This window comes from Pteronotus mesoamericanus, unplaced genomic scaffold (assembly GCF_021234165.1).
Source record: "Pteronotus mesoamericanus isolate MK-2021 breed Mesoamerican mustached bat unplaced genomic scaffold, CSHL_Meso_final contig_52, whole genome shotgun sequence".
Taxonomy (NCBI): domain Eukaryota; kingdom Metazoa; phylum Chordata; class Mammalia; order Chiroptera; family Mormoopidae; genus Pteronotus; species Pteronotus mesoamericanus.
In genome coordinates this window covers 17037212-17064151 of record NW_026555189.1, presented here as the reverse complement: position 1 = coordinate 17064151, position 26940 = coordinate 17037212, and the positions used below count along the sequence as shown (strand labels likewise).

Here is a 26940-nt window from a genome sequence, read left to right as displayed (position 1 = left end):
TATAATAAATATGGGCGGTTTAAAGAAGCAAAGCAGCAGTCCCTAAAAATTGGATGCTTTCTCCCAGCTATTCAGGAGTTAGGTGAAGAAGAATAGAAGGGGTGTAGGGAAGACAATACACAGACTTCGTGGCCGCCCACAAAGAAAGGGAGCCGGTACTGATACCTGAGTCAAAGTGAAATTAAGCAACTCTTTTCAACTCTTAGAACCTCCATCTCCTCATCTGTATAACAGAGGTTTTGACACCTACCTCGCATTATATGAGAGGGCACGTAACATTGTTCAGAGAGCATAATAGGTACTCAAATTTTAAGTGAAGGGATGTTATCCACGAAATACCAGAGTAACCCTGATTCCTCTCTTGCCTCGTTGGAACTTTCTGGCCCCAGATCTTGGTCATACTCATCATGTCCAATTGATTACAGCTTACCATTAACCCTTGCATTACCAAGTGTTATCATTAACCTGGGCCAATTTTTTAATGTCTTTGAGACACAGTTTTCTTTTCTCTTCTGCTACATAGAGAGAGTGCTTACCTCAAAAATGTTTCTTGTTTTTTAAGATGAAAACTAAGAAAGATAATGCATATTATTTATGGTATTTATTAACATATATTAATAATATATGATGTTACTATTCAGCCAATGATAAAATAGTAATTAGCTGATGACTATTATGACTGCAACTACCACTGATACCACCTTATTGTTGGGTGATTGTGAAGATCAAGCATAATAAAAATATTAATACTCTTATAGAGCCCCCTTTGTGCTGGGCTCTATCCAGGTACAGACTCTACATGCATATAAGGTGCTTAGTGTAGTGGCTGGCACAGAGCAGATATTCACCTGTGTAGCTATTATAATTATTATTGCTCTCACCTCATCGTTACGTGTCACAACCACCCAGTTAGGTAACAATTACAGTTCCTGCTAAATGATAAAGAAATAGGAACTTCCGTGATTTTGGTTAAATGATTTATATTGTCAGCCTCACTGAGCCTCATGCTCTTCTTAGCATTTCTCATTTCACTAACTTGTCTCTCCTACACATCGGAGGTTCTAGATGATCATGAATCGCTGACTTTAGAGTACTCTGCTTGGTGGGTTTGCCTGTTAGCTTCCAATGGTAGCCTTCGAATGGAAGCTGTTCTTCTTTGAGTAATCTCTAACCTAGAGATGCACACCAACTCTGTGATGTCGCTCAAGAAATTCCCATAGACCCACTAACCCTGATTTCAAATATCTATAAAATACAGAGAGTAGGAGAGACCCCGGCAAATAGATTGTCTTTGCTGATAAAATATTCCCAATTAACTAAATCCTTAACCTCAAATTCGTAGAGAAATTTCTGACTAATAAATCATGCCTTTGTCCCATGGGTCATTGCATATTCAGCAACAAATGATCACTGCATAATTTGTGCATGTGGCTGGGTAGAGTTCCCATTCATAAAATCACAGTTCCAAGGCTCAGAGATGAAGGATAACACATTGGTTCCCATTGCTTTAACACTGGTTAGAGGTTGTGTCTACTTTAGGGAGAGGATTTTGGCCAGGAAGGGGCAGGTTTTCCTTTAATTACAATAGCTGCCACAACCAGTATCAAATATGTGCTGAGAACTGGCCCCAGTTCCCTTCAAAGTCAGAATCAGTAACCAGACAGGGCTTAACCCTATTCTAGGGTTTCCTGTCCTGCCACATTTGTACTGCTTTTTGTCCTTATCAGCCAAAGATATTTATAAAGCATTGAGACGTACAGAAGAGAAAAATGTTGAAATATTGAGAGGAGCTACATATGAGAAGTACTTAAAATTCTGACAACTTGATTCATCCACAAAATTCAAGGGGCACAGATATCCCCACTATCCCTAGATAACCTCCTCACCATTCCTTTTGTGCCTTTCAAGCCAATACCTTCCTTGACCTCTTCATTGCCTTCTTCAAGTTCTGCTTTTGAAATCCCCTTCCATTCTACTTTGGGGCCGCAGGCTGGTTTTCTTCCCAGCAGAGTGCGTTTTCTTCTTTCCTTCACATTATCTCTCAAAATAAAATTCTCCTCCTCCTTTCTTCATGCCACTTCTCAAACAATGCTGTGATGTGATTCCTTCTTAATCACATTGGGGTCTGTGCAAGAAATATCATCAGCTATCATCTATGGGCATAATACTTGCCTTCCTTTTCTATTCTTGAATATTATTGCAGGTTTCAGCTTTTCTTATTCTTTTTTATTAAAAAAAAACACGTCCTCATCTTAAATTATTTGTACCCATGCAATCAATGCTCCCCTTCGTGGATCAAAGAGCAAGTGGCACAAAATGCCCTAGACTCTATTTTACACAGAATAAGAAGTACCGTCATAAAACAACTGAGAAAGAATAATCACTCCACAAATGTTTGTTGAGGACCTACTATATATCAAACATGGTGTTAGGAACTAAGGATATGGGTTGGGGGTAGGGAGGAGAAGACAGATGAGGAGGTTAACACAACAATCCTTACATTATAACGGTTTGCCATCTACACAAAACAAAGCAACCAGGCTCACACCCCCCTGGCAAACTTCTGAGTTCCAACTTTTTCATTTGTAAACTTGAGAGAGTGGTGCTTACTTATCTTGCAGGAAAAAAAATAAAAATGAGCAAACACGTGCCACCAGCGAGAGCTGTTCATTATAGATGGTTCTCATATACCCTGGCCAAGTTTAACTGTGATTAGCACAGGCCATTGTGAATATTGCAATCCAGATATGCTTATGCCCCATAACGGAGAGGCAGGCACAGGAGACTGGATCTCTCTGTCCCTCCAGGAAAGGGATAATTACACTTGTATAACCAAGAGGCCTGCTGACCTTCCTGGAAGGCAAGCTGGAGGCAAAACCAGTGGAAGGGAAGGGAATGTGAAGTAGCTGCTCTAGTTAATAGAGAGTTAACATCCAGAAGGTTAGGAAGAGCAGATTTTTATAGATTTATTGTTCCCTCAGTGACAGTTGTCAAAATATATCAGAGCTTAGTTTCTTCAAATACATCAAGTGGCTTATGATTTTCATTCTCTATATTAAAATTAAACACTGTAACAAATAAGGATAGCTTCCTTTTCCTGCTCTGAATTTTTAAGAATTATATGACCCCCAACCCCTTCCATTTCTTTTTCCTGATTTGTATCAGCTTCTTATGCTCCATTGTCTCCTCCTTTTACTCTGCGGTACTCTTCTTTTAAATGTCTTCATTCCAACACATCTAAGTGAAGATATACACTTGGAAATGTCTCTTTGGTGTGTGAATTCCAAATATGAATGAATGGATGTTGAAGTTCTACCTTCTCTATGTGTCTGCTGCCTCCTATTCAATTCAATGGACACTCACTAATTGCCTCTTATTTGCTAAGGATTATTAGCCTTGGTTGAAGGGCCTGTATGAAATTCTCTGCAGCAGAGATACCCACAATAGTTGAAAGACTGGTTCCGTCAAACTCTCAGCTGCTCATGGTAATTACAGACCCGGAGGTTTATATGTTTGTCTATTTTTGACCTCGTCACAATATAAAGGATGCAAGCCGCTGATTCTGAGAAACTTGCAGTCACTGCTTGCACATGGCATTTTATGTAGTGAAATGCTGAATAAAATTCCATCTCTAGACATATCCTCTGCATGTGCACATGAGTGCAACACATTGAAGGGACATTATGTGAATCAGAGAAAACATTTTGGACTAGGACAAAAGAATAAATTTACTTTCAGATCTGACATTTAGGTTTTGGGCAACTTCAAAAAAGCCACCTATCTGCTCTCATCATGACTTTGCTGCATTAAATGAAGAACATAAACCTTTTGTTCTCAGATGAGCAAAGTGTTAAATCAGGGAAATGTGTGTGAAATGGCCTAGAAGACATATTTTTCCTACCCTTTCAAAGTATACCATAAATGACTTATTCAGGGTCACAGTACTAGTAAATCTGTTGGAAATCAGAATTTTCAAACTCCAGTTCCAACATTTCTCTGAGTAAGCATGTGGGTAAGCATCAGGGTGGTGTTTTTTCCATCCAATCTTGTGAAAAACATACATTTGCTGAAAACCTATAGAATAAATCAAATATACTATTGTAATAGATAAGGCATTCTCTATTGAAAATTACTAAGACCTTTAACTTTCTTTCTTTCTCTTTTTTTCAGGAATTGTTACTAAGCGATAGCCCCAAAGGCGTCCCCTTGTAAGGGGATGCTGATGATTCATTCTGAACCTATCTGCCATTATTTCAACAGCTACTTGTCTGACCATGTCATATTCCCAAAATATGTCATTATTTTTGTTATTGTTTTATATATTTAGGGGCAAATAAAATCTCACAACCCTCACTATTTTCATGTCTGCAAATGATCTGTTATGAAGGAATGTTAACGGTCCACTCCTGCTGTAAGTAAACCTAATATTCAAAGAATTCTTATGTGAGAGAATCAGAAAATGATAAATAAAATCCACCTTTCCTCCTTAGTGGCCTTTTATACTTATGCTAACTTGGTCAAAATATTTTAAATTTAACCCTAATTTCTAATCACTGCAGGACAAGGGAAGAGTCCATGCCTCCATTTCCCGCCATCTTTAATTCTTATTTTTGTAAAAACCTGAAGAATGCCACTTAAATCGATGACCATTGAGAGAGCACCGCTAATGACACAGGCACCGTACTAATGGTTGGAGATACAAAGACAAATGAGGACCAGTTCTCTGGCGTGGGCTGGTTCACAAGCCAAAGACGAGGCAGGCGTGAGCAGCGGCGTGCTCAAGTGAAAATCCATCGTCCCCCATCCTGAACCCTGCTCTCGCTCTATCACAACACTTTCCACACCAAATTCATCTTCTGTGTGTGCTTTTGTCCTTATTTTAGCATCTAACTGCCTGCCCCCCTCTGTCCAAATTATTCCCTAAGGCTTTAAGCATCCTTATTTCTATAAAAGTGTCCCGGTTCCAGTCTTTTTTCACCCCCAGAATATATGGCTAACTGCTCATCTAGTCTCCAGAACACTTTGGTACAATAAATACCGTAAGGCCAGGTAGAAGCGATTCCCATGATTCCGTGTTGTAACAGGACAGTCCCATACTTAGAATCTCAACACAGACAGTGGGGCAGCACTGTGATACATCTGCACAAACGTCAAGTTAGCGAGGCTTTGCTGACCAGCCTTTGCAGAGTAACAGCCTCTTGCTGGCACCCTCTTCTTCCTCATCCAGCTGTCAAAGTCTCTGCCCGTATGCGCCCTGGTGGCAGCACAGACGCTAAGCCATTGATTTTGCTGGTCCACTAATGTTTACCCAGCCCCTAGAACTGCACTCCACACAGTAGGTTCTCAATACATGCTAATATTTCTCAGGGACTCAATGCATGAATAAGCATCTCTTTTTCCCATGTGAGCTGTGAGGGATCTGAGGTACAAGCAAACACATACAAGTGAAGGACTGTGTGCACACCTCCTCTGTAGGTGGGTGGAGGTGTGTGTACAGCCGACCCGCCCCCCTTCTCTGTCTGTGCAGGGGAACATTCTGGCCACAGAAAGGCTCAAGAGCCAAAGCGGCACTGCTCTGCCTACCAGGGAGCGTGTGGTGTAATTAACTTATGCCTGCGAAACGTGCTGAATACCTCAGGATCAAATTACTGTTGTGCCTCTTCTCACTCTTACATAAATATTTGCACATGTAAAATTTCAGCACCTTGACACATATTGAAATGGTTGCATGGAAAAATGAGACAGATTGACTCAGCCACAGGTGCTGGCAGGCAGCACAGAGAGAGGCAGCTCTTTGTCAGTGCCACAGCCAGGAGTTTGTGCGGCAAAAATGCAGAAGCCAGGATCTAATGCGGGTGGGGTGGGGACGGGCTCTGAACATACCATTTCCCACTCTCCCTCTTGGGGGTCTGAGCATCCAGCTGGGCCTTCTGGCCTAAAGTCGATGGCTGCTCCGCCGAGATAATGAGGGCAGGGTTTTTTCATGTGTGCATTAAATGTGAACAAATCTCAATTTTCCACCCAAATTCATTTTGAAGCCAATGATCTATGTTACCAACAATTTCAGTTGGTGTGACTCAGTAATGAGAAATGCAAGATTCAAGGCGGTGGTATTTGAGTTAAGGTCTTTCAGTAAAAATTCTAACTTTGTTAGGTAAGAAACGCAAGTACTTGAGTGGAAATTATGTACCAAGCGCACTAAATATGTTATCAAAATCTGAACTTTAAAAGAGTGCCAGGAGTAGCTATGATCATCCATCCTTAGAATAAGAATAGGGTCTGGGGAATGTGAAGTATATTAGCGATGGGCAAACTCTGGCAGGGGAGTCCAACCTGCGGCCCGCAGACCGCACGCAGCTGAGGACGGCTGTGAATGCGGCCCAACACAACATCGTAAATTTACTTAAAACATTATGAGATGTGTGTGTGTGTGTGTGATTCCGTGTTACCATGTATTTAATGTGTAGCCCAGGACAACTCTTCTTCTTCCAGTGTGGCCCAGAGACACCCAAAGGCTGGACACCCCTGCGGAGAGTTTTGTATGAGAGAAGAGTGGAAGCTGTCATTCCACGGTCACCCTCGGGACTTCGGGGGCCATGCCACGCTGTCCCCTCCGCAACTGTAAACCACACTGCCACCCCATTGGATCTTTCTCTCAGAAACATGGTGACCGTTCGGAGGCTTAGTTTTGTTACAAATAAATGTTTATACGCAACACAGAGTTTCTGTTTGTCTTTTTGCTTGCTTTCAGCACATTTTTCAGCTACTTTTGATGACAGTCTTCAATAACTGCTTGCCAGTGTGTAGGAGGCACATTACTTTAGAGTTCATATGAAATGTAAATAAGACAAATGCTGTTTTTAAACCTGTTTTTCCACATATCTATTTTCAAATGTGATAGAAAGTGATGCCATTTTAGAACAGATTCCATTATGACAATTCTAATATTTTATTACTGTAACTTGGTGTACCTGATGAATAGGACACGGAACACAGTTAGTGGGTGTTTCCTTTTAACTGTTGTAGAATAACTACTGATATGTATACACACAATGAGATAAAAGCCCCAACAAGAGCCACCCTTACAAATATGCTCTCACTGCCTGATGAACAATCTCGTTCAGTCATCATGTAAGAGAAAGGCTTTAAACATATAGCAGTCTCCCCTTCTCCACGGTTTTGCTTTTTGCATTTTCAGTTCCCCACAGTCAAAGCTGGCCCAAAAATATTAAATAAAGAAATCTCAGAAACAAGCAATTTAAAATTTTCAATTGTGCAACGTTCCGAGTGGCATGAGGAAATCTCATGCCATCCTCTTCATGCCACGCGGGACATGAATTAGCCCTTTGTCAAGCCTTCCTTTGCTATAGATGCTCCCTGCCCATTAGTCACTTAGCCGTTTTACTGATTAGATCAGCTATTGTGGTACTACAGTGATTGCATTCAAGTAACCCTTGTTTTACTTTATAAGGGCCTCAAAGCCATTTACACAACTTTTATTAAAGTGTATTGTTATATTATTCTATTTTTTAAAAAGGTTTTATTTATTTACTTTTAGAGAGAGGGGAAGGGAGAGAGGGAGAGAAATATCAGTGTGTGGTTTCCTCTCACACACCCCCTACTGGGGACCTGGCCTGCAACCCAGGCATGTGCCCTGACTGGGAATCGAACCAGCAACCCTTTGGCTTGCAGGCCAGCACTCAATTCACTGAGCCACACCAGCTAGGGCTATACTATTCTACTTTATTATTAGTTATTGATGTTCATGTCTTATGGTGTCTAATTTATAAATTAAACTTTATCCTGGGTATGTATGGATAGGAATAAACATAGTATGTGTGTGTGTGTATATATATGGGGCTCTCTGCTATTCAGGCCTCCAGTGGGAGTCCTGGAACCTACTTCCTATAGATAAGGGGGGACTAGTTTATGACTTTGTGAAGTTAATAGAACATGGTTGATAAGAATGCTCCTTTGATATCGAGTCATCTAAACTCAAGTGACTTGACTGAAGTCACAGAGAGAGCAAAGTTAATCCCATAAGAACTAGATGGGGTACATGTTTACTTGACCCAGATTTGCAAAGGAGGAAGTGAAGACCAGGGAGTTTTGATCTCAGCTCTTTCAAATTACTAGATGTTTTAGTTTTATTGTCCTAGGCCCAGTACATGGAACTGTTTTCTATTATTCCTAATTTTGTCTGGTGTTGCCACTTTATACTCTGCTGAGAATGAGAGCAAGGGCATCGAATTTGCATTTTGTTTCATCATGTAAATATAGTCATTATTATTTTCAAGTATAGCTTGTGAATGTATTTGTTATTAAATAGCACAATTAGGCAATCTCAGTTCCTGGCTTGCAGAGATCCACTGATGTCAGAGTGCAAAGGTAGCTTTTAAGATCAATAATAAATACCACAGCAACATTACTAAAGTTAATGGGATGGAAAGGAAACTTTCAATAGTAGTCTATCACACGCAATAAAATTTTACCACTCATGGAAAGCACTTTTAAAGAAATTCTCCAGATATATCTACATAAAAAAATCTATGTAATTAAGGCTACGCTTACATTTACCAACCAGTTCAATTCTGTCAACCTTATGTACACTAAAATCATTAATTTACTGAATTCCACATTTCTGCTCCTCGTGGTCATATAAAAAGCCTAGCCTGTAATAAAATAATCACATTTAAGATTCTGAATGGGAAATTACACATAATCACAAATTGTAAAGTGATTCTTAAATCATTTTTTAAAATATGTTATTATATAGCCACATACTCCTTAGTCCCTGCCTATGAGAACTACAACCTCATGTCTCTTTCACTTGTTCTAAGCATAGTATCAGGCACATAAGAGTCTGAAAAATCCACTTACTCTATAAATATTTATTAAATCTGTATGGATAGGAACACCCATTTATTTCCCTATTATAACTGCAAAATTATAACTGTAAGGGAATACTGACCAGTTCTTATACTCAAATTTCTTAAGAATCAGGATTTTACGCCAAGTGGGAAGTTTCCCAGGTTTTTGAAAGATGAAGCACTGATTCTCTTGAGACAAATTATTCTCTTTGAATAGTTGTATATTAGACCACTTACCCAATATTCCTGAATCATCCATATATGCATTCATCTAAACTAATTATTATTCAAGAATGTTCTGTTATTTTACGTCTTCTGAAAAAAAAATTAACACAATCCTTCAAATAACAACAACAATAATAAATCAGTTATTTCATTTCCGTACACATTTTCTTAATGGCACTTTGAACAGAAAAGAACAAGAAAATATATAACTGATATATTTATAATATAATCATTTATGCTGATATCACTCTACTTGTTCTGGAAGCTCCATAAAGTCAGGGCATGTCTACCCTATGCATCATTCTATTCCTGAGAATGGAAGTGATCAATAAATATCTATTTACTGAACTGAAAATAAATATTAATCTAAAAGAGGACATTAAAATGTTTAGAAACTCTCTCTTCTTTTACTTCTTTTCTGGACTCACTGACTTCGCTCTGTTTCTGTTTTCTTCCCCTAACCCTCTCTATCAGGAAATAGAAAGCCTAATACAGGAGAGCTTGAAATCTGACAACTCTGGTCAAGAAACCAGCTCTGATTTTTACTACCCAAGTAACTTCAATTTAATTTAGTTAATTTGTGCAGAGCTTTTATTTTCCTTATGCAATGTGAAGATCATAGCACCCACTTCCATGGTAACAGAAATTATGAGAAATGGCACATAGTAGATAATCAATGAATGGTACCTTTCTTCCCCTGATTTTCTGAACAGAATATACTCATAATATCCAGAGTTGTATGCCAGTGCCGTGAGTGAGAAGTCACTGTCTCTGGAAGGAGAAACCGATCTAAAGAAGATGCATTTGTGTTGTGGGATGTTCTTATGTAGCATCCTGTGTCCCTGGTCTGTTATCAGCAATGCCATAGCAACTATTCCCAAATAATCAGATGATCAAATGCTGAAACATGTTGAGTATGAGAAGAGAATTCAAAGCTGTATTCTAAGCATCTGAAAAGCATCCATTCTTTAAATCCAAAATCTTATGGGACCTGAAATTGACAGCATCTAACTACTTCTAGAGAAGCTCATACTTTAACCATGTTCATCTCGGAGTTAATTGTCTGTTTATTTGTTCATTTATAATGTGGCTCCAGACTATCACAAGACAGCACAGTGCTAGGCATTAGGGTGCATGGTGAGAACTAGATAAGATCCCTGCATTTAAAGTTGAAACTCTTCTTAAAAACTAGTATATTTTTAAAAGAGACATTCCAATATTTTATGCTTTAGCCAGAAGAAATTATTTCACAGAGATGCCTGTGGAATCTGACTTTCAAGGAAGCAGATGGAGTGTTTGTATATTCCTCCTACTGGCCTCTCAGTGGGTTGGGATCTGCACACAGGAGCTACCTCTGCTTAAAGGAGAGTGGTGTCCAGTATTAATTAACCTCTTCTTCTTGGGCTTCCATAATCTTACGTATATAATTACAGGCAACACTGATGACATTAACTCTCTGTTTTCCAAACTAAAAAGTTAGATTATCCTTCTTTTTCGAAAATGTATCTGAAGTCACATTTACCACATCTAGAAACAATCACTGGGCACCAGCGTTATGTTCTATACAGTCTTAGGTAATCTTAAGTGCTGGGGAGGCACAGTTGGGTCATAAGGACTGGGGAGGTAGTGGACACATACAAATAAAACCTGCCACCCTTAAATAAAAACACCAAAAGAGAGAGAGAGAGAGAGAGAGAGAGAGAGAGAGAGAGAGTGTGTGTGTGTGTGTGTGTGTGTGTGTGATTTTTGAGTATATAAAGGGTTGTCAAAAATTTACTCCTCCCGTTTACTGATTAATCTTTGATATTCTTAGATAAACCACCCTTCTCTATGAAATCAATAAAAACGCATCTTTGTCCTTTTTCACCAAGTCATTTTCAACGAGTCCAAATGAAACTCAAAGGTCTATATCAAAAGAGAGAAGTAGCAAGATAGAAATAAAAATTGCAAGTAAATTCTGCCTGAACGTGATACACAGTAATTGGGGAAATGTCCCTGATCCTAGCGGGTCTGCTCAGGTAGGATGGGTGTTATTGGGGAGTGAGTAATTGCTTTATTTTTTCCTTCCATGTAAACCCCCTCCAAAGCTCCCTAGTGTGACAGCAGGTGTTCCATGTTGAGGAATCTGTGGGGTCCATGGTCTTTTAATTCATCAAGCGTATCTAAAGGCCTCAGTTTCTCTAAAAATACATCCCTTGGACCCCAGCTATGGCCAGCACTGCAGGTTCCCTCTGAGTTTAAAACTGATTTGTCCAAAGGTGTAAGTAAAATGACAGAAATACTGCAACCAGCTTACCCAAGTATGCTTAATGATTTTATGCACGTGGGGTGAGGAGATTCTTTTTAGTAATCATAAAACAATTAATGTGAACACTGCACTTACTCACCCTACTTTACCTCCCGCAAGAGACTCCAAGTGGGGAAATGATTGTTAAGTCAGTGTGTGCAAGCAGCCAGCTGTTATACTCACTGGGATATGAGTATCCAATCATCAGCAAAACTGGAGAGGGACAACATTTGTGGGGGGTACTATATATAAATATTGAACAGATTAGAATATTGATCTATTATATATTTAAAATTAAGTTTTGCAATCATCATCATCATCATCAAGTTTGGACAAAACAGCACAGTGAGGTTTAACTATAGGCCCACGTTGAATTACACACTTTAGATTCTTGTGACTCAACTCATTAACTCATTCACTCATTCATTTGTTCAACAAATATTTACTGTGAGTTCTATGTACTGGACTTTTGTCAGCTGTCTGACTTTGGCCATATCATTAAACATCAAGGATCCTCATACTCCTCATTTTTAATAAGACATTTCAATACAGCTGCTTTACAGGGCATAAGATTAAATAAGAATGGCAAGGCACTGGTATGTAATTGTTACTGTCTATGATTTTTATTCAGGATCTGCTGGTGTTTCTTCTACCCGAAATGGAAGGAATATGAGACAAGTAACTGACTTTCTCTACATTCTCTTTTGGTCTAAAAAACCACAGACTCATACACTGATACTCCCTCTGCCCCTTGGTTGCTCTGAACACGTGTGTGTACATGTGTGTGTTGTCTCTCTGTCTATATTCTTTCCTCAGAAATTAGAGAGATCTATGTCCTATACTGGGTAAAGGAAATAGATACTGCACGAAGAGGGCATTAGGAGGACATCCCCATGGTAAGAAAAGCACTGTCTGGCTCCCTCCCAAATCCGCCTGTCTATTCACTTCCTGCCTGACTTCTCTAAGGGGAATGCCTGTTCTTCTTCCAGCAGGCATGGAAGAACCTCCACGTGCTACAGAAAAAGCCTTCCTTCCTCCTTCCCCACCACCAGTCACCACTTCATGGGAGGGCCCGATATGGGGTGTTCAGTGAGTTTTAGAAGTGAGTCAGCCATGTGATGGGTAGAGATTCCTGAGCTTTGAACAGTCCTTAGAAAGAGTTCCCATCCCCTGTGATGTAACTGTCCTGGACAACTGGTCAACCAGGTCCCTTCTTCCTCATGTTATTCCTGCCTTTCAGTCAAACTTTTCACTACAAATCCAAGGGTTTGCATAGAAACTGGTGTCATGGAATTAATATCATTGAAGTACTTTTTGATCTACTATTAATAAAAAACATGGGGTTTTTCTAAGTAGAAATGTCCTATCAAAAATATGTTTCATTCAATATAATAAAAATAGAAAAAAATATTAAAGTTATTTTTAATTTGTTAAGACCAAAAGCAAAATATGGAGTACTTTTTTTTCAATATCATAGATGATTAGAAGCAACTTTATTATCAGTAGTTTTATGTTTCATTTTGCATTTTATTTTTTAAATGATTTTATTTATTTATTTTTAGAGAGAGGAGAAGGGAAGGAGAACAAGAGGGAGAGAAACATCAATGCAAGAGAGAAACATCCATCTGTTGCCTCTTATATGCACCTGACTGGGGGCTGAACCCGCAACCCAGGCATGTGCCCTGACAGGGAAAGCAACTAGTTACCCTTTAGTTTGCAGGATGACACCCAACCAACAGAGACATGTATATTAGACATAGACAGAGTCAGGTCTATTATCAGCATTGTTAAAAATTGCAGACTTAGTCCCAGGAGATGAAGGCAATCATCCAAAGTCATACAGGAAATTAGTAAAAGAATTTGGATTTCTAACTTCTAGCCTACATTTATTTTACATAGAAAAATACTTTACAGTAAGAAATTTTGTCACCATTCAGGAAGTGAAAACTATTTTTCCAATACCACCCCAATATTTATTTTTACTCTGACCACATATCCCTTGATTTCTTCTGGCTGAAATACCTTAAGTTTCTCCTATTCCATACCCATCACTTGCCAAAAGTGCCACCATTATTCCAGGACACAGCTTTCTGTGTGACCACATTTTTTTCCCTTCAACCAAGAACACTTTTTAAATTGTGTTTAGAGAGAAAGGAAGGGGGAGAAAGAGGGAGACAGAGAAACATCAAACATAAGAGAGAAACACTGATATGTCACCTTCCCGCATGCATCCCAGCCAGGGACCAAACCCACAACTTGGGCACGTGCCCCGAATGGGAATCGAACCTGAAACCTTCCATCTATTGGACAATGCTCCAACCAGCTGAGCCATGCTGGCCAGGGCTTGGTGTGACCACCTTTGAAAAGGCTTCGTCGCTGTCTTCTTTTCATACAAGTTTGCTTAGCTGGCACTCCGCTCCATTCCTATGCCATGAATTCTGACATGCATTCTATGTTGTCACACAAGTTTGAATGTCCACATAGATTTCTTTTCAGGATTTATCACACACAACATTGCAGTCTCAACACCAAGAACATGACTTACAGAGTGTAAATGGTGACCGAATGTAGATTAATGTAGGTTACAAAGACATTCTCACTTATCAATGCAGCTCTTAGCATGGTCTGCCTGAGTTATATGAATATTTCTTTTTAAAGGCCTGCACTAAGAAAATTCTTTAGCCAGTCAGTCCCCTTGGCAGTGGACATGATTATGCAATCCTGATTTTAAAAAAGACCCTGTGCATTTACACTTTATCACTTTGGCTCAGGAGCCATAAAATTGACTCAATTCCATGAAGGTATTCCATGAAGACTCCCTGTATTATCTTAATTTTTCTAAAAGGAAACCATTCATTGCATGGATTTTTTTTTCCCCCAAAGAGTATTTTTTCTGCAGCTTATTTTCACAGGTTCCACTGAGACAAATGTTATTTGGATCCAATGAAGAAAGATGGTCTGAGCTTAAAAAAAAAAAAAAGGTCAATGAATTAAGTTAGTTTATTTTTAAGCAAGTCATTTTTCATACTCGTGCTTGCCTGGAGCAAAGTTTAGACTGTCCTGCAACTTTACTGTGGTTTCTCTGGATAATTAAGCATTTATTATTCACTTGCATTTCATTTACACTTTCCATCTTCAATCACTTACAATGGACTGCAACTGTTTTCTCACTACCGTCCTCAAATTAGTGCTTTTAAAATAAATGCCACATCTCTCCCTGACTGGGCCCCAAAATGGTACTGGGGCTGGTAAAGAGAAAAAAAACATTTATAGAATACAAATAAGCTATTTTGAGCCTCTTGAAGCTATTCACACAAAAAATGACAATTTATTTTACAATTACTACTGCCTTACATCTTTTCTGTCACCAAAATGCCTCCTGGGTCTATGTATAACAGAGACCTGGGCTTGGTTCCAAGTACTATAGGTCCCTGAATAAACCAATGACAGCCACAAGCATACGCTACACTGCTTGGCCATCAGGCCAGGTTTTAGGAGAATGTTGAAAAATGAGAGTTGGAAATCAGACAGACTCACTTTGAATCTCGCTTCAAACATCTTGGCCAAGAAAGGCATCAATTCTGACCCTCTTTACTCTTTCCTGTATGACTGAGATGACATTAGTATCTATCTCAAAATATTGTGAGGCATAAATTCAATTAAATTTTTCTAAAGATTTCATTAATATTTTTTTTAGAGAGAGGGGAAGGGAGAGAGAAAGGGAGGGAGGGAAACATCAATCAGTTGCTTCTCGCATGGCCCCAGTGAGGACCTGGCCACAACCCAGGCGTGGGCCCTGCCCGGGAATCAAACCAGTGACCTTTCCGTTTTCAGGATGATGCGCAACCCACTGAGCCACATCGGTTAGAGATAAATTAAATTAAATTGACAATTCATGCAAATCCATTAGCACAATGCCAAGAACACATTGTATCCAATAAATGAGGTCGCTGTTGCTTGTATTTTTATTGTTTTTATTCTTCCTGCTGTTATAAATTGCCAGGGAATTTGATTTAAAGATGGGAAAGCATTTTGCCTTACTCTTTATGAAACACAGTTTTTTCATTTTCAACATGGAGAGAGTAATTCTTCCCTCCAGTGTGGTTCAACATTCTGTCAAACCTAGAGGACTGTAGAAACATGAAAGTATGTTCCTTTTGTTTGCTGTGGTTATTATTACTACCACAGGGACCTCTGAAATAAGAAGGAATATTAATAACAATTCCTTCTTTGCATAGTGGACCTTGAGCCTCTGTATCTCAGCCTGTGATCTAGAACTAAATCTGGGCAAGAGCGTATCACAGTCTTAAGTCTCCTTTTTGCAAGTACAAGAATAGCATTGCGTTGGCCAAGATGAGTAAGACATAGTATGAGACTGGAAAATGGCTAACATTTTAGTCCTAAGTAAATCTCAACAACAATAACAGAAATCACATCTGAGGTTAAAATGATGTTCTTCCCACCAAAGAAACAGACAGTAGAAATATAAACAAGAAACCAAGTTACATTCCCTAGAGGGTACATCACATATCCTCACTAACAGTTGGCACAAGCTTTTCCCTTTCTCTGTACTGACTCGTTCTTGCCTTTCTCCCCTCTTCTATTCTTCCTTTGTTCCTTTTCTTTTTTCATTCTGCTTTCCTATCTAAAACACATATTGAAGGACTTCCAGGTGCCAAATGCTCAGCTAGGCACAGAAAAATAAAATGAACAAATCAGACAAACCCTTATGCTTTCACAGACTAAATATTCTAACATGAGAAGTGACTTGAAATATAAATAAGTCAATATATAAGATAATCACTGACTATACACTCAAAGAAAATTAATAGAACAAATAGCAAATTTTATATAGATTTAAGCTTATACTTGAAACAAGAGAAGAATCCTTCTGTGAGGTAGAGAGATTAATGTGTTATGGCAACAGAAAATAATTCTAAAAATTTGCAATATAGCAAGCAAGAGGACAGGAGAACTTGTCTGTTCCAAAGTTCAGAGTTCTGTTCTTAGCATTCCTGTGAGGATAAAACAAGTCATATAAAAGACTTATCTCTTATCTTCTGGTTTCTTGTCCTTATTGGAAATATTTTGGCATCAAGAACTTGATGACAATGCTCTATGGATAATCTTTTTCTTTATAAATAACATGAGTATGTTCAGGTCTCATAGCCAGTTAAGGGAATGATCACTGTCATAATACTGATTACTATAGCAACAGGTCTGACCCTCGCTGGTAAGGCCAGGATCCTGCTATAAAAAGGAAATGGGGTCAAATCCAGATAGATGGGTTTACTGGTGTATTCTGCCAAACATTTAATGAAGAAATTATACCAACTCTGTACAATCTCTTTTAGAAAGAAGGCCTCCTAACTCATTCTATGAGGCCAGCATTCATTGCTGGTTGCAATGCAAAGTGGTACAGTGCAATATTTTATAAGAGAACTAAATCTAGCCATATAATACAATTCAGGAATCATGCTCTTTGGCATTTACCCAAAGGAGCTGAAAACTTATGGTCACATAAAACCCTGCACACAGATGTTTATTGCGGCTTTATCATAATTTCCAAAACTTGGAAACCACAAAGATGTCCTATGATAGGTGAATGGATAAACTGTGATACATCCAGACAATGGAATAATATTTAGCTCTTAAAAGAAATGAGCTATCAAGCCATGAAAAAACAAGGGGGAACCTTAAATGCATATTGCAAAGTGAATGAAAGCAATCTGTGAAGGCTACGTAGTTTATGATTCCAACTACACGACCCTCCGGAAAATCAAAACTATAGAGACAAAAGATCAGCGGTTGCCAGGAGTTGGGGGGTGGGGTGGGACTGAGGGAATAAATAAGCAGAGAACAGAGGATTTTTAAGGCAGTGAAAATACTATGTATATTATAATGATGAGTACATGTCATTATTCATGTGTCCAAACCAACATAGTGCATACCATTAACAATGAACGCTGGGTGGCTCAGTTAGCTGGAGCCTTGTCCCATGCACCAAAAGGTTTCAGGTTAAACTCTCAGTCCGGGCACATACCTACACTGTGGGTTCATTCCCCAGTTGGGGAGTGTCCGAAAGACAAACAATCAATGTTTCTCTCTCGCTCTCTCTTCCTCTCTCTCTAAAAATCAATAAACATATCCTTAGGTGAGGTCAAAGAGAAAAATGAAGGAACCCTAAGACAAATTATGGATTTGGAGTGATTATTGTGTGTCAGTGTAGGTTGATTCTTGGTAAAAACTATGCCATTCTGATGAGTGATATTGATAATGAAGGAAATTGGGTATGTTTGGGGGGGCAAAAGATAGATGCGAAATCTCTGTACCTTCCTCTCAATTTTACTGTAAACCAAATAGTAGAAATATTAAGTCAAACACATTTTTTTAACTTAATGAGGAAGCATCTTCCCAAATTATTACCGAAACATGAATTTCATTGCCTTGGGTCTTAAAAAAGAAAGAAAAGAAATCGAGGGATGATCTCACATCAGTAGCAATGTGCACTCGTATGCAGCCAATGGTTTCAGACTGCATTATGCTGCGCTTCTTCTTGACATCATGGGCAGACCAACCACGTGGAGCACCAAATTGTCAGGCCCTCTCTCTGAGCCACAGAGGTTTTTTGTTATGAGTCTGTGCCCATCCCTGAAATTGCTTTTATTTTGCTAGCATTTGCATTTCTAGGTCAAAATTAATGGATGTCCTTAATGTTTTTGGTACACAGCCATCAAATGTTTTCATTAAATGTGCCTATTAACACTGCTACCCTCAGGTCTTGACGAATTCACCAAGCATGTGCTAACCCTGCATAGTATTCTTTTTAACACCTCTGTGGGTTTGATAGGGTAAAAGTTATTTTCTCTTCTGTTTTTCCATCGGTGGTGGCAGCCACAGAGGTCCCCGCTTGGGTTTCTCTTCAAGGAAGAGCTTGCCTAAGAGTGCAGTTAACTGGCACCTTGCACCTGATGTGTCTTCAGGGTTAGTTTCAAGATTGGAGCCAGGGCTCTACTCCTCCCAGCAACAGCCAAGCCAATGACTAAGCATAGTGGGCTGTATTAAAGCCTGGCCATTGTTGTGTGACTTGGGACTCCTTCAAAAATATTTTTGCTCCAGGAACCACATAGGTTTGACAGAGATAAATCAGAACTGCCTGATCCTGCATTCTCTCCTCTTCACTTGCATGGGTATCAGACCTGCGCACAGTCTGATGGGCTTTCCTGCCTAATCTTATTTCATGCCTGTTATGAACTGAATGTTTGTGCCACTCCTAAATCCATATGTTAAAACGCAAGCCCCAGTGTGATGGTATTTGGAAGGGGGGCTTTGCGAGGTGATTAGATCATGAGGGTGAAGCCCTTATAAAGAATATTAGTGCCCAATATAAAAAGAGGCCAGAGAGTGAGCTTACTCTTTCCATGAGGATACAAGGTCAGCCATCCACAAGCCAGAAGAGGGCTCTCTCTCACCCGAAAGTACTGGCACCCTGATCTCAGACTTTCAGTTGCCAAAGCTGTGAGACATCAACTTCTGTTCTTTTTTAAGCCAAGCCATGGTTTACAGTATTGTGTTACAGCAGCTAGAACTGACTAATACAGTGCTTTCATCTTTAAGGCATCAAGCCTCAGTGAGCCAATTTGGCTCCTAACTCTGTTTCAGAGTCTATTCCCCAGAGGACACACCCCACAGACCTGTCACTTTCCATTCACTTACAAATTAAAAAAGCCAAATGCTCAATGGTCTTTGTACATTTTTTTTTCTAATACAAACCTTTAAAAAAGTATTCTTAATTTGCTTCTGCATAGTACTTATGAGGGAGCACCCTGGCCCCCACCCCCACAAAGAAAAAGAAGTATCTTCTGGAAGGAGGGTCGCTTATAGTACAGGCTTCCCTCACTAGGTGACTGTTCTAGGAACCCACCTGTATCAGTGTGCCAACTAGTGTTGTTGTGAGAGGCTGCATTCGGCGTCAGTGAATTTTTCTGAATACTCTTTCAAACCTTTTGCTCATTTCATGATGGGTGATTAATGAGCACACCTGCCCACACTGAGCTGAGCGTTCAGCTGTTTTTGACCAAAAACAGCATGACCGCCGTGCCCCACCCTCTCTATTCACCCAAGCTTTCCCTGAGAGACATTTTTTCCCCCACTGGATTAAAAAAGTCTTCAAGGGAAATATTTTGCCCATGTGGAAGACAGGAAACACAATATAACAGAAACACTAAAAGGCATCAAAACTGACAAGTTCAATAACTATTTTGAGTATTAGAAAAAATGTCTTGATAGGTCTATTGCATCAAATGAAGGGTACTCTGAAGGTGACTGAAGTTTAAAACATGTAAGAATAAAAACACTATTTTTATCAATTAATTCCATTTCGGAGGGGGCCCTCCCTTGTATATTCTCCTACACACATACACACACAGTCACAACAATCTCAACACTTTTTTAAAGATTGAAAAGACCTCACGGATAGAGTCATTCTTAGACTCTATGGGAACAACTGACACTCTGCTGTCATTGGAGCACACTCAAGTGTAACCACACCAGCATCAACACAATGTTTCCATTTCACTCCTACCCATTTCTGTTTGGGTGGAAGAACTCAGGCTGACTCCTTATAGGCTATCTAATTGAGCCTCTATTTCTTTCTGCTTTGGGTCTGCTTTTGTTTAAAAACTCAACTGATATTGATTGAGCAACTACTGTGTACACTGGTCAAGTATCATTTCTCTCCATTACATTTCTCATGATCGTACAGTACTTGCTAAAATATAACTCAAATAATTTTGTACCTGTCAAATTGGGAATGATAAAACTAAAAGGAAGGAATGTAGAAACAGACACTCATATGGTGGGTAAAGTGTAAATATTAATTAAGTGTTGCTAACAACACTTCATTAAGCAAATGACCGCATAAGTCAATGAGACTTAGAAGTACCAAATCCTCTGATTTAGAGGGGCGGAGGGGGTTTGTATGATCTGTATCTCATGGTAATTTATTCTTGAGATATGAATTATTTACATGACATCAGAATGTTTTTTCTATTTATGTTGAAAATAAAAATCTGTCCTCAAAAATGGATTGTGAGATGCTTGCATGATGAGTTTAACCTTTGTGACTTTTTCTCCTTGTATTTAATTCAGTGCCTGGGACAGAGTGAATGCAGAATGGATATTGGCTGGATTAACACTGGTGTTATACTGGAAATGGTGAACAGAAGATCCCACTGAACAAATAGTCAAGGAGCAAAGGAGAAAATGATTCAACTCCACTTAAATAGTCAACACGTTCCTGTTTTACAGAAGCCCCTGTATCATAATTATTAACTATGAAAAGTGAAGTTGGAGAGTATTGTGCTAAGCGAAATAAGCCAGGCAGTGAAAGACAAATACCATATGATCTCACCTATAAGTGGAACCTAATCAACAAGACAAACAAATGAGCAAAATAGAACCAGAGACATGGAAATAAAAAAACAAAGAGAAAATGACCCGAGGGGAGGGGGGATAATGGGAGGAAGAAGGTGAAGGGGCAAGTGAGGGAACACCTATAAAAAACCCATGGTCAAGGACAACGGGGTGGGGGGGCAGGGAGGGTTGAATGTGGGGGGGTGGGCAGGGCAGGGGAGCACAGTGGGGCAAAATGGGGACCACTGTAATTGCACAACAATAAAAAAAAAGTGAAGTTCAAATATATCTTACAGTAGCTTTGAAATTAAGGGTCTGGCTGTTAGATCCAATTCTAATCCCAATTCTGTACTATGACTTTGGGTAAGTAATAAGACATATCCAGACTTTTTTTTTTTTTTCCTGTAAAATCCAGAGCTCTGCCAGATCCCCAGGGTCATCAAGGAGCCCAAATGAGATGGAGTTTATGACAGTTTCCTCCTTCTCTGAGGAAGACTATGTAATTATGCCCCTAATTAACACATTTTAGAAAAGTTCTTTCTCATTTCCAAATCTAAATTCAACTTTAAGCCGTGACCTATTTATGTACAAATGCATTTTTGCTCACTTTTAAATGTATGAAGATTGTACTCTTTGAATTAAAGAAAAGAGAGGCTTTAAATTTTTAACTTGATTAATAATTGACTTCATGGTACAACATGAAAATCTATCTCAATAATGCTGAAAACTCATGAATCAAAGAGATGATATTACATGTGTATGTAGCTGTATATTAAATTTTTCTACTTGGACATTTGCAGACTAAACCACCAGATACAGAAGAAGAATAAACACAAAAGATATTGTTATTTATGATAATTTTAAGTGTGTCACCAAAATAGCCCATGGATTATAAAAAGTCTAACAAAATGGCTTTACTCTCTAAGTATATTATTAAAATTAATGAGTTAAAAAAAATTAATGTGTGCTTTCCACTCACATGCCTCTTACTGGAGACCTGGCCTGCAGCCCTGGCATGTGCCCTGACTGGGAACCAAACCAGCGACCCTCCAGTTGACAGGCCAGCATTCAATCCACTGGGCCACATCAGCTGGGGCTTATTAAAATTAAATAATAAAAATATTCATCTTCCTTTGTAAAATCTATTATTTTATAAAATTATGGTTTCTAAAATCTGTACCACCAGACTCAGAATATTAGCCAGGTTCAATATTGGTAATAATAATAAAACATTACCTATAATATAACAATATATTAGAATACATAATAATATCTTCATAAAAAAAACTAGTGGGTAGATGTCAGCATCTGTTTTACAAAGGAGGAATCTTATAGCAAATAAAATATCTATTTATTGAATTGTTACTGTGTGTCATACACCGTATGGCTGATATTTATTGCTTTATCTGATCTTGATCTTCACACTATGAGGTAGGTTCCATGCCCACTTTACAGATGTGCAGGTTGAAACTTAGACAGATTTATAAGCCAAGCATCGTATAGCCAGTGTATAGTAACTAAATTTATTCTTAAATTTGATATTTAAATCTGCCTGATGTATAGGCCCCTTTTCCCCCCAGGATAAAAAATGGTGATAGGCCATCTGTTAAATAGGCGATATTGTGCAAAGAGACTGCAATTTGTTTTAATCAGTATCAAAATGATTGTTGGGCTTGCCAGGCACCTCACACTGCACAGAAATAACACATTCAAATATTATTGATACAGGCAGTAAAGTACTTAACCGTAACATTTCATAATCCAAATCCCAAGAAAAATGTTTCCCTGAAGCAATAACATGGTGAATAGAATTCAAAATTTAGCTCACAAACCTGTTTCAGGCTCAATGGAAAAATAAGGCTGCCCTTCCAAGATACTGTAAACCAACTTGGCACTGTTTCCATAAACCGGGTCATCAGCATCGGTGGCTGTTACATTTGTGACAGACGTACCTAAAAAAAAAAAAAAGGAGAGAGCAAGAAAGATAATAATTAACACATGATTCTTTGCCAAAAGCTAAAATTTGCTAAGCCTATCATACAGAAACCCATGTGTGGGAATAAGGAAGAAAAGAAATCTTTTTAAAGATATGGAGATAACTACTCCATCATAACTTCAACGATATTTAAGTCTTTTAAAAGGAAGAGTACTGTTGGATTGGAGTACTATATAAAGATAGCCCTTTAGAACCTGTTTTATTTAAGATTCCTATGTAGTTTTCATTTTAAAGCTACTATCAGACTCATGTAGGCTTGGAGAATATTGAAAAGGAAACATACCAAAGAAATATGAAGCATAAGCTTAATAATACAATATAACACGTAGCATTGAAGTTTTGCAAAAGCACAACTGAATATGTTAAAAAATGGCTGCTGGTAAAAGCTGTCCAGAAACATCAGGGGGATAGTTTATCCGTCTTATTTCATTCCCCAGAATATAAAGTTAGACTGGAACCACCAATTCATCCGTACATTTAGGTAATGAGGCCTATGGATAATAGAAGCAAAATCTTTTTTTTTTTCAGATTAATTATCTATTTTTTTATTCCCTCATTCAGTACCTAAGCACAATAGTTTTTTGGATATGAAGTATATATACTAGAACATATACAAAGACAAAATCTAGAGGCAGGAAGTTTACAGTTTGGTGGAAGGAAAGAAGAGGAGGGGACAAACAGCCGTGTAGAGAAATTCAGCTGAATGCAATAGCACCAGGTTTGGATCCCCTTAGTCCAGCAGGGAGGGCGGCCAGGAGCAGCCTTCTGAGAGATGTAGCATCTGAGTTAAGTTACTCAAGACACATAGACATTAACCAGAAGGAGGGCAGGGAAGAAATTCTAAGCAATGTCTCATATAAATGAAGGCAAAATGCTCTGGGAGACTGTGGGTCATTCTGGGAACTGCTGAAACCGGGAGAAATGGGAGAGGTCTGGTGTGATAGCAAGCACCGTGTTCTACAAGCACAGCGTCAATGTCTTCCTGATCCAGCGTCGGACACAGGAGGATTATCAAACATATATTTGCTAATGGAATGAGTGGATGAGTGAATAAACCATCTGACAATGTCATCAGGTATGGCAGGGAAGCACCCCAGCTGAGTTTCCTGGAGAGTAGACTGAGATAGAGATTTCTTGCAGAATTTGTACTGGGGCGTCCCCTTTCAACAATATCTGAGGAAAAGAAAGGATAATATTGGGCCGAAGGGGCACTTGGGCTCTGCTGCTGTCACAACAAAGGCCTCAGTGGCCTCCACTGGGGACTCTAGAGCTGGGATGTCTTTGATGAAACGGGGCCAGGCTTCTAGAATCCCCCAGGAAGGGAGCCTTGACCTTGGCCAGGCAGCTTTCTTCAACTGCGGGACAAGCAGCCCAGGGCCACCTACATGAACACTCCTAGCGATGACGGCAAGAGCCTTCCTCCTGTGAAGGAAGTCAGGGATGGGTCTGAGCATTATGCTTCTGTGTTTACTTCAGGTAGAGCTTTTGCAAGATCCTGCCAGTCAAAATCTTTGATGCATTTTCAATTATGGATGCTACACAGAAAAATGTTAACAGTAATATTTTCTGAGTGGTTGATAGGCCTGTACCTCTGAAATTTCTACTCAGGATAATGATTCAGAGGTTCTATAAAATCTACAGTGAGAAGAAAATATGCACTGAATGTCACTCCATCAGACGAAGAAAACCATATTATAAAAACAAACTTGAGACTCATTTTCACTAGCAACTCATCAACTAGCTGGGGAAAGTAAGCACGTGAAAGTACAACATGTGTAGTTATTTGAATACCGTGTGGAATAACGAAGAACTGGAGCAATAAACTTCCCCAGTGAGAGGGGAGTGTGGAGATAAAAGTTCCAAAATAATTTGTTAAGAGGAGAAAAGACTGGAAAGATTAGCCATCAAAGCTAAGGTTGAAGATGCAAAACGAAGGGTGGAGTATTCACAAGATACACGAGGCATTTGAGTGCCCAGACAGTGGAAACATTTTCATCTAGAGATCAGTCCTACATGGTGGGCCTCCACCTTCTCGTGTTCCTAGACTCGAGTGGAGACAGGGATGCAGATGATTATAGGTCAGACTAGCTACGAGGTGATGGCCGCAGTCCGGATAAGAGGCAACAAAACCTTAACACTCGGTAATGACGTGAAAGGTGGACATCAATGTGAATTTTCTTGTTTGGGCCCTTGCACTAAGTGTACATAACACATTCACATGGGGGTAAACTGGGCAAGGGGTATACAGGGACTCTTTTGGCAACTTTTCCTTGAGTCTAAAATGAGTTCCACAAAAGTTCAAGAACGAATTCGCGAGCCACCGAAGCAACTGACAGAGGTCAGAGGCTGAGAAGGGCGCGCTCCTCCATCAGCGAGCTTTTGGAGCAGAAGGACATGCCCTGAAGTTTTGTTTTGCTATGCTTTTTTGTCTTGCTGTGTTTTGTCGTGTTTGCTCTGATTTTTTTCTTTTTTTTTTTTTTTTTTTTGAGGAGAAATATTTTTTCCCCATTGTGAAGCAACACATTATCAGAAAAATAAAGTCAAGTTTTATATGCAGTATGATGTGAAGTTAATGGGTATGAGCACTCCGTTCCAATCACTGCACAGGCACCGGAAAAAAAGAGAATGGAACAGATAGTTAAAAACCCCTGTCATTACCAAAATTACCTTCTAGTGGATGAGGGTTAAACACAATAATATATGTAGGGGCCTAGCACCGAAATTACCACATGCTAGGCCTGAGAGTAGCCATTCTGCCAGCTTATCAGAATCCAGCCTTGAAAAATACTTAGATCCCCATGGTCCCTTTCAGATCTACAGGGTGGCAAATAAAGATGATGGTGGAGAGTTTTCAAAAATCTTCTCAGGCAACTCTGATATAAAGCTATAGTTCCAAACAATTACACTGTGCACCGGACTTTTTAAAAATGAACTTCAGGCCTGGCTGGGTGGCTCCGTTGGCTGGAGTTTTGTCCGCATATCAAAAGGCTTTGGGTTTGATCCCTGGTAAAGGCACATGCGGGAGGCAGCCGATCAGCATTTCCCTCGCACATCAGACTCTCTCTCTCTCTCTGTTGTGATTACTTGGAAGAGCTCTTACTCAGATGTGCTTGCAAAGTCAAGTCTTTTTTAGACCATTCATTCTGCATAAAGAACCACAGAGATGATTTTTTGTTCAATGGGAGTTGGGGAAATTTCCTCGGGAGTTTACTACGACAGGACTTATCATAATCATATCTACTTTTGTTGGTTATTGTAACTTGATGCTGTCCTATAACGAGAGGCATCCTGTGGGCACATTACCAAACACTGAGGAGAGAGTAAGGTGACAAATCTCCATTATTTGCATGCTCTGTGATTTGGGTTTTTTTCATGCATGAAGATGGTAATTTTTATTCTGCCAATCTCACAGATTTGTGTGAGGATCAAATAAGAAAATATTAAGTATAGAAGACTGGCTGAGAAGGTAAATGTAGAGTCAAACTGTCTTGAACCAGATGATTTGGTTTATATTACATTCCCAACTTTTACTAATTCTGCTTCCTGAGCCAAGTAACAAAACATTTCTGAGCTGCAGCTCCTTAATCTGTAAAAAAGGAAGGTGATAGTAATTGTTACATCCTAGGCTTGTTGAGATAATTAAATGCAATAATTTATGCAAAGGGTACAGAAGAATTATTAACACAATATTTCTGAGAACTTACTGTCACAATTCTGGGTACATTATGTGTATGCATGGGTGAGACTGTATAATAAACCAGTTTTAAATGGTGGTGATGTTGTAATTCATACATGTAGTTCTGTCTGCCTAATCGTTTTTATAGTAGGATATTTCCTTACATTGCGGGGGGTGGGGGAGGGCGGGCACAAAACGATACTCCTAAATGTAACAATATGTTCCTGTCCTTTTACAAAAGAAAACACCCACACATATACACAATCTCTTATCGTCCCATCCAGTCCTGCTCAGGTCTGTATCTTATGTGACAGGAAATTGCTTTGGGCTCAAAAGTCAAATGCGGTTTGATGTTGTGAGCACAAAGGCAGGCACTGGGCTCATCGTCCATGTCACTTTCTTGACGCCATTTGAATGGATGTCATTCCAATCTCCCAGCCCATGCAAATCCCGCACTCTTGCCAAGATGAAC

General features: G+C 39.2%; 1 protein-coding gene across 2 annotated transcripts in view; it reads right to left on the bottom strand.

Moving 5' to 3' along the window:
- CDH8 (cadherin 8) overlaps nt 1-26940 on the bottom strand; it is a 318790-nt gene that overhangs the window by 160977 nt on the left and 130873 nt on the right. For both annotated transcript variants that reach the window (XM_054579362.1, XM_054579361.1), the window contains exon 3: nt 22629-22748. In XM_054579362.1, the coding sequence (XP_054435337.1) occupies nt 22629-22748 (120 nt within the window). The remainder of the gene's footprint in view (nt 1-22628; nt 22749-26940) is intronic.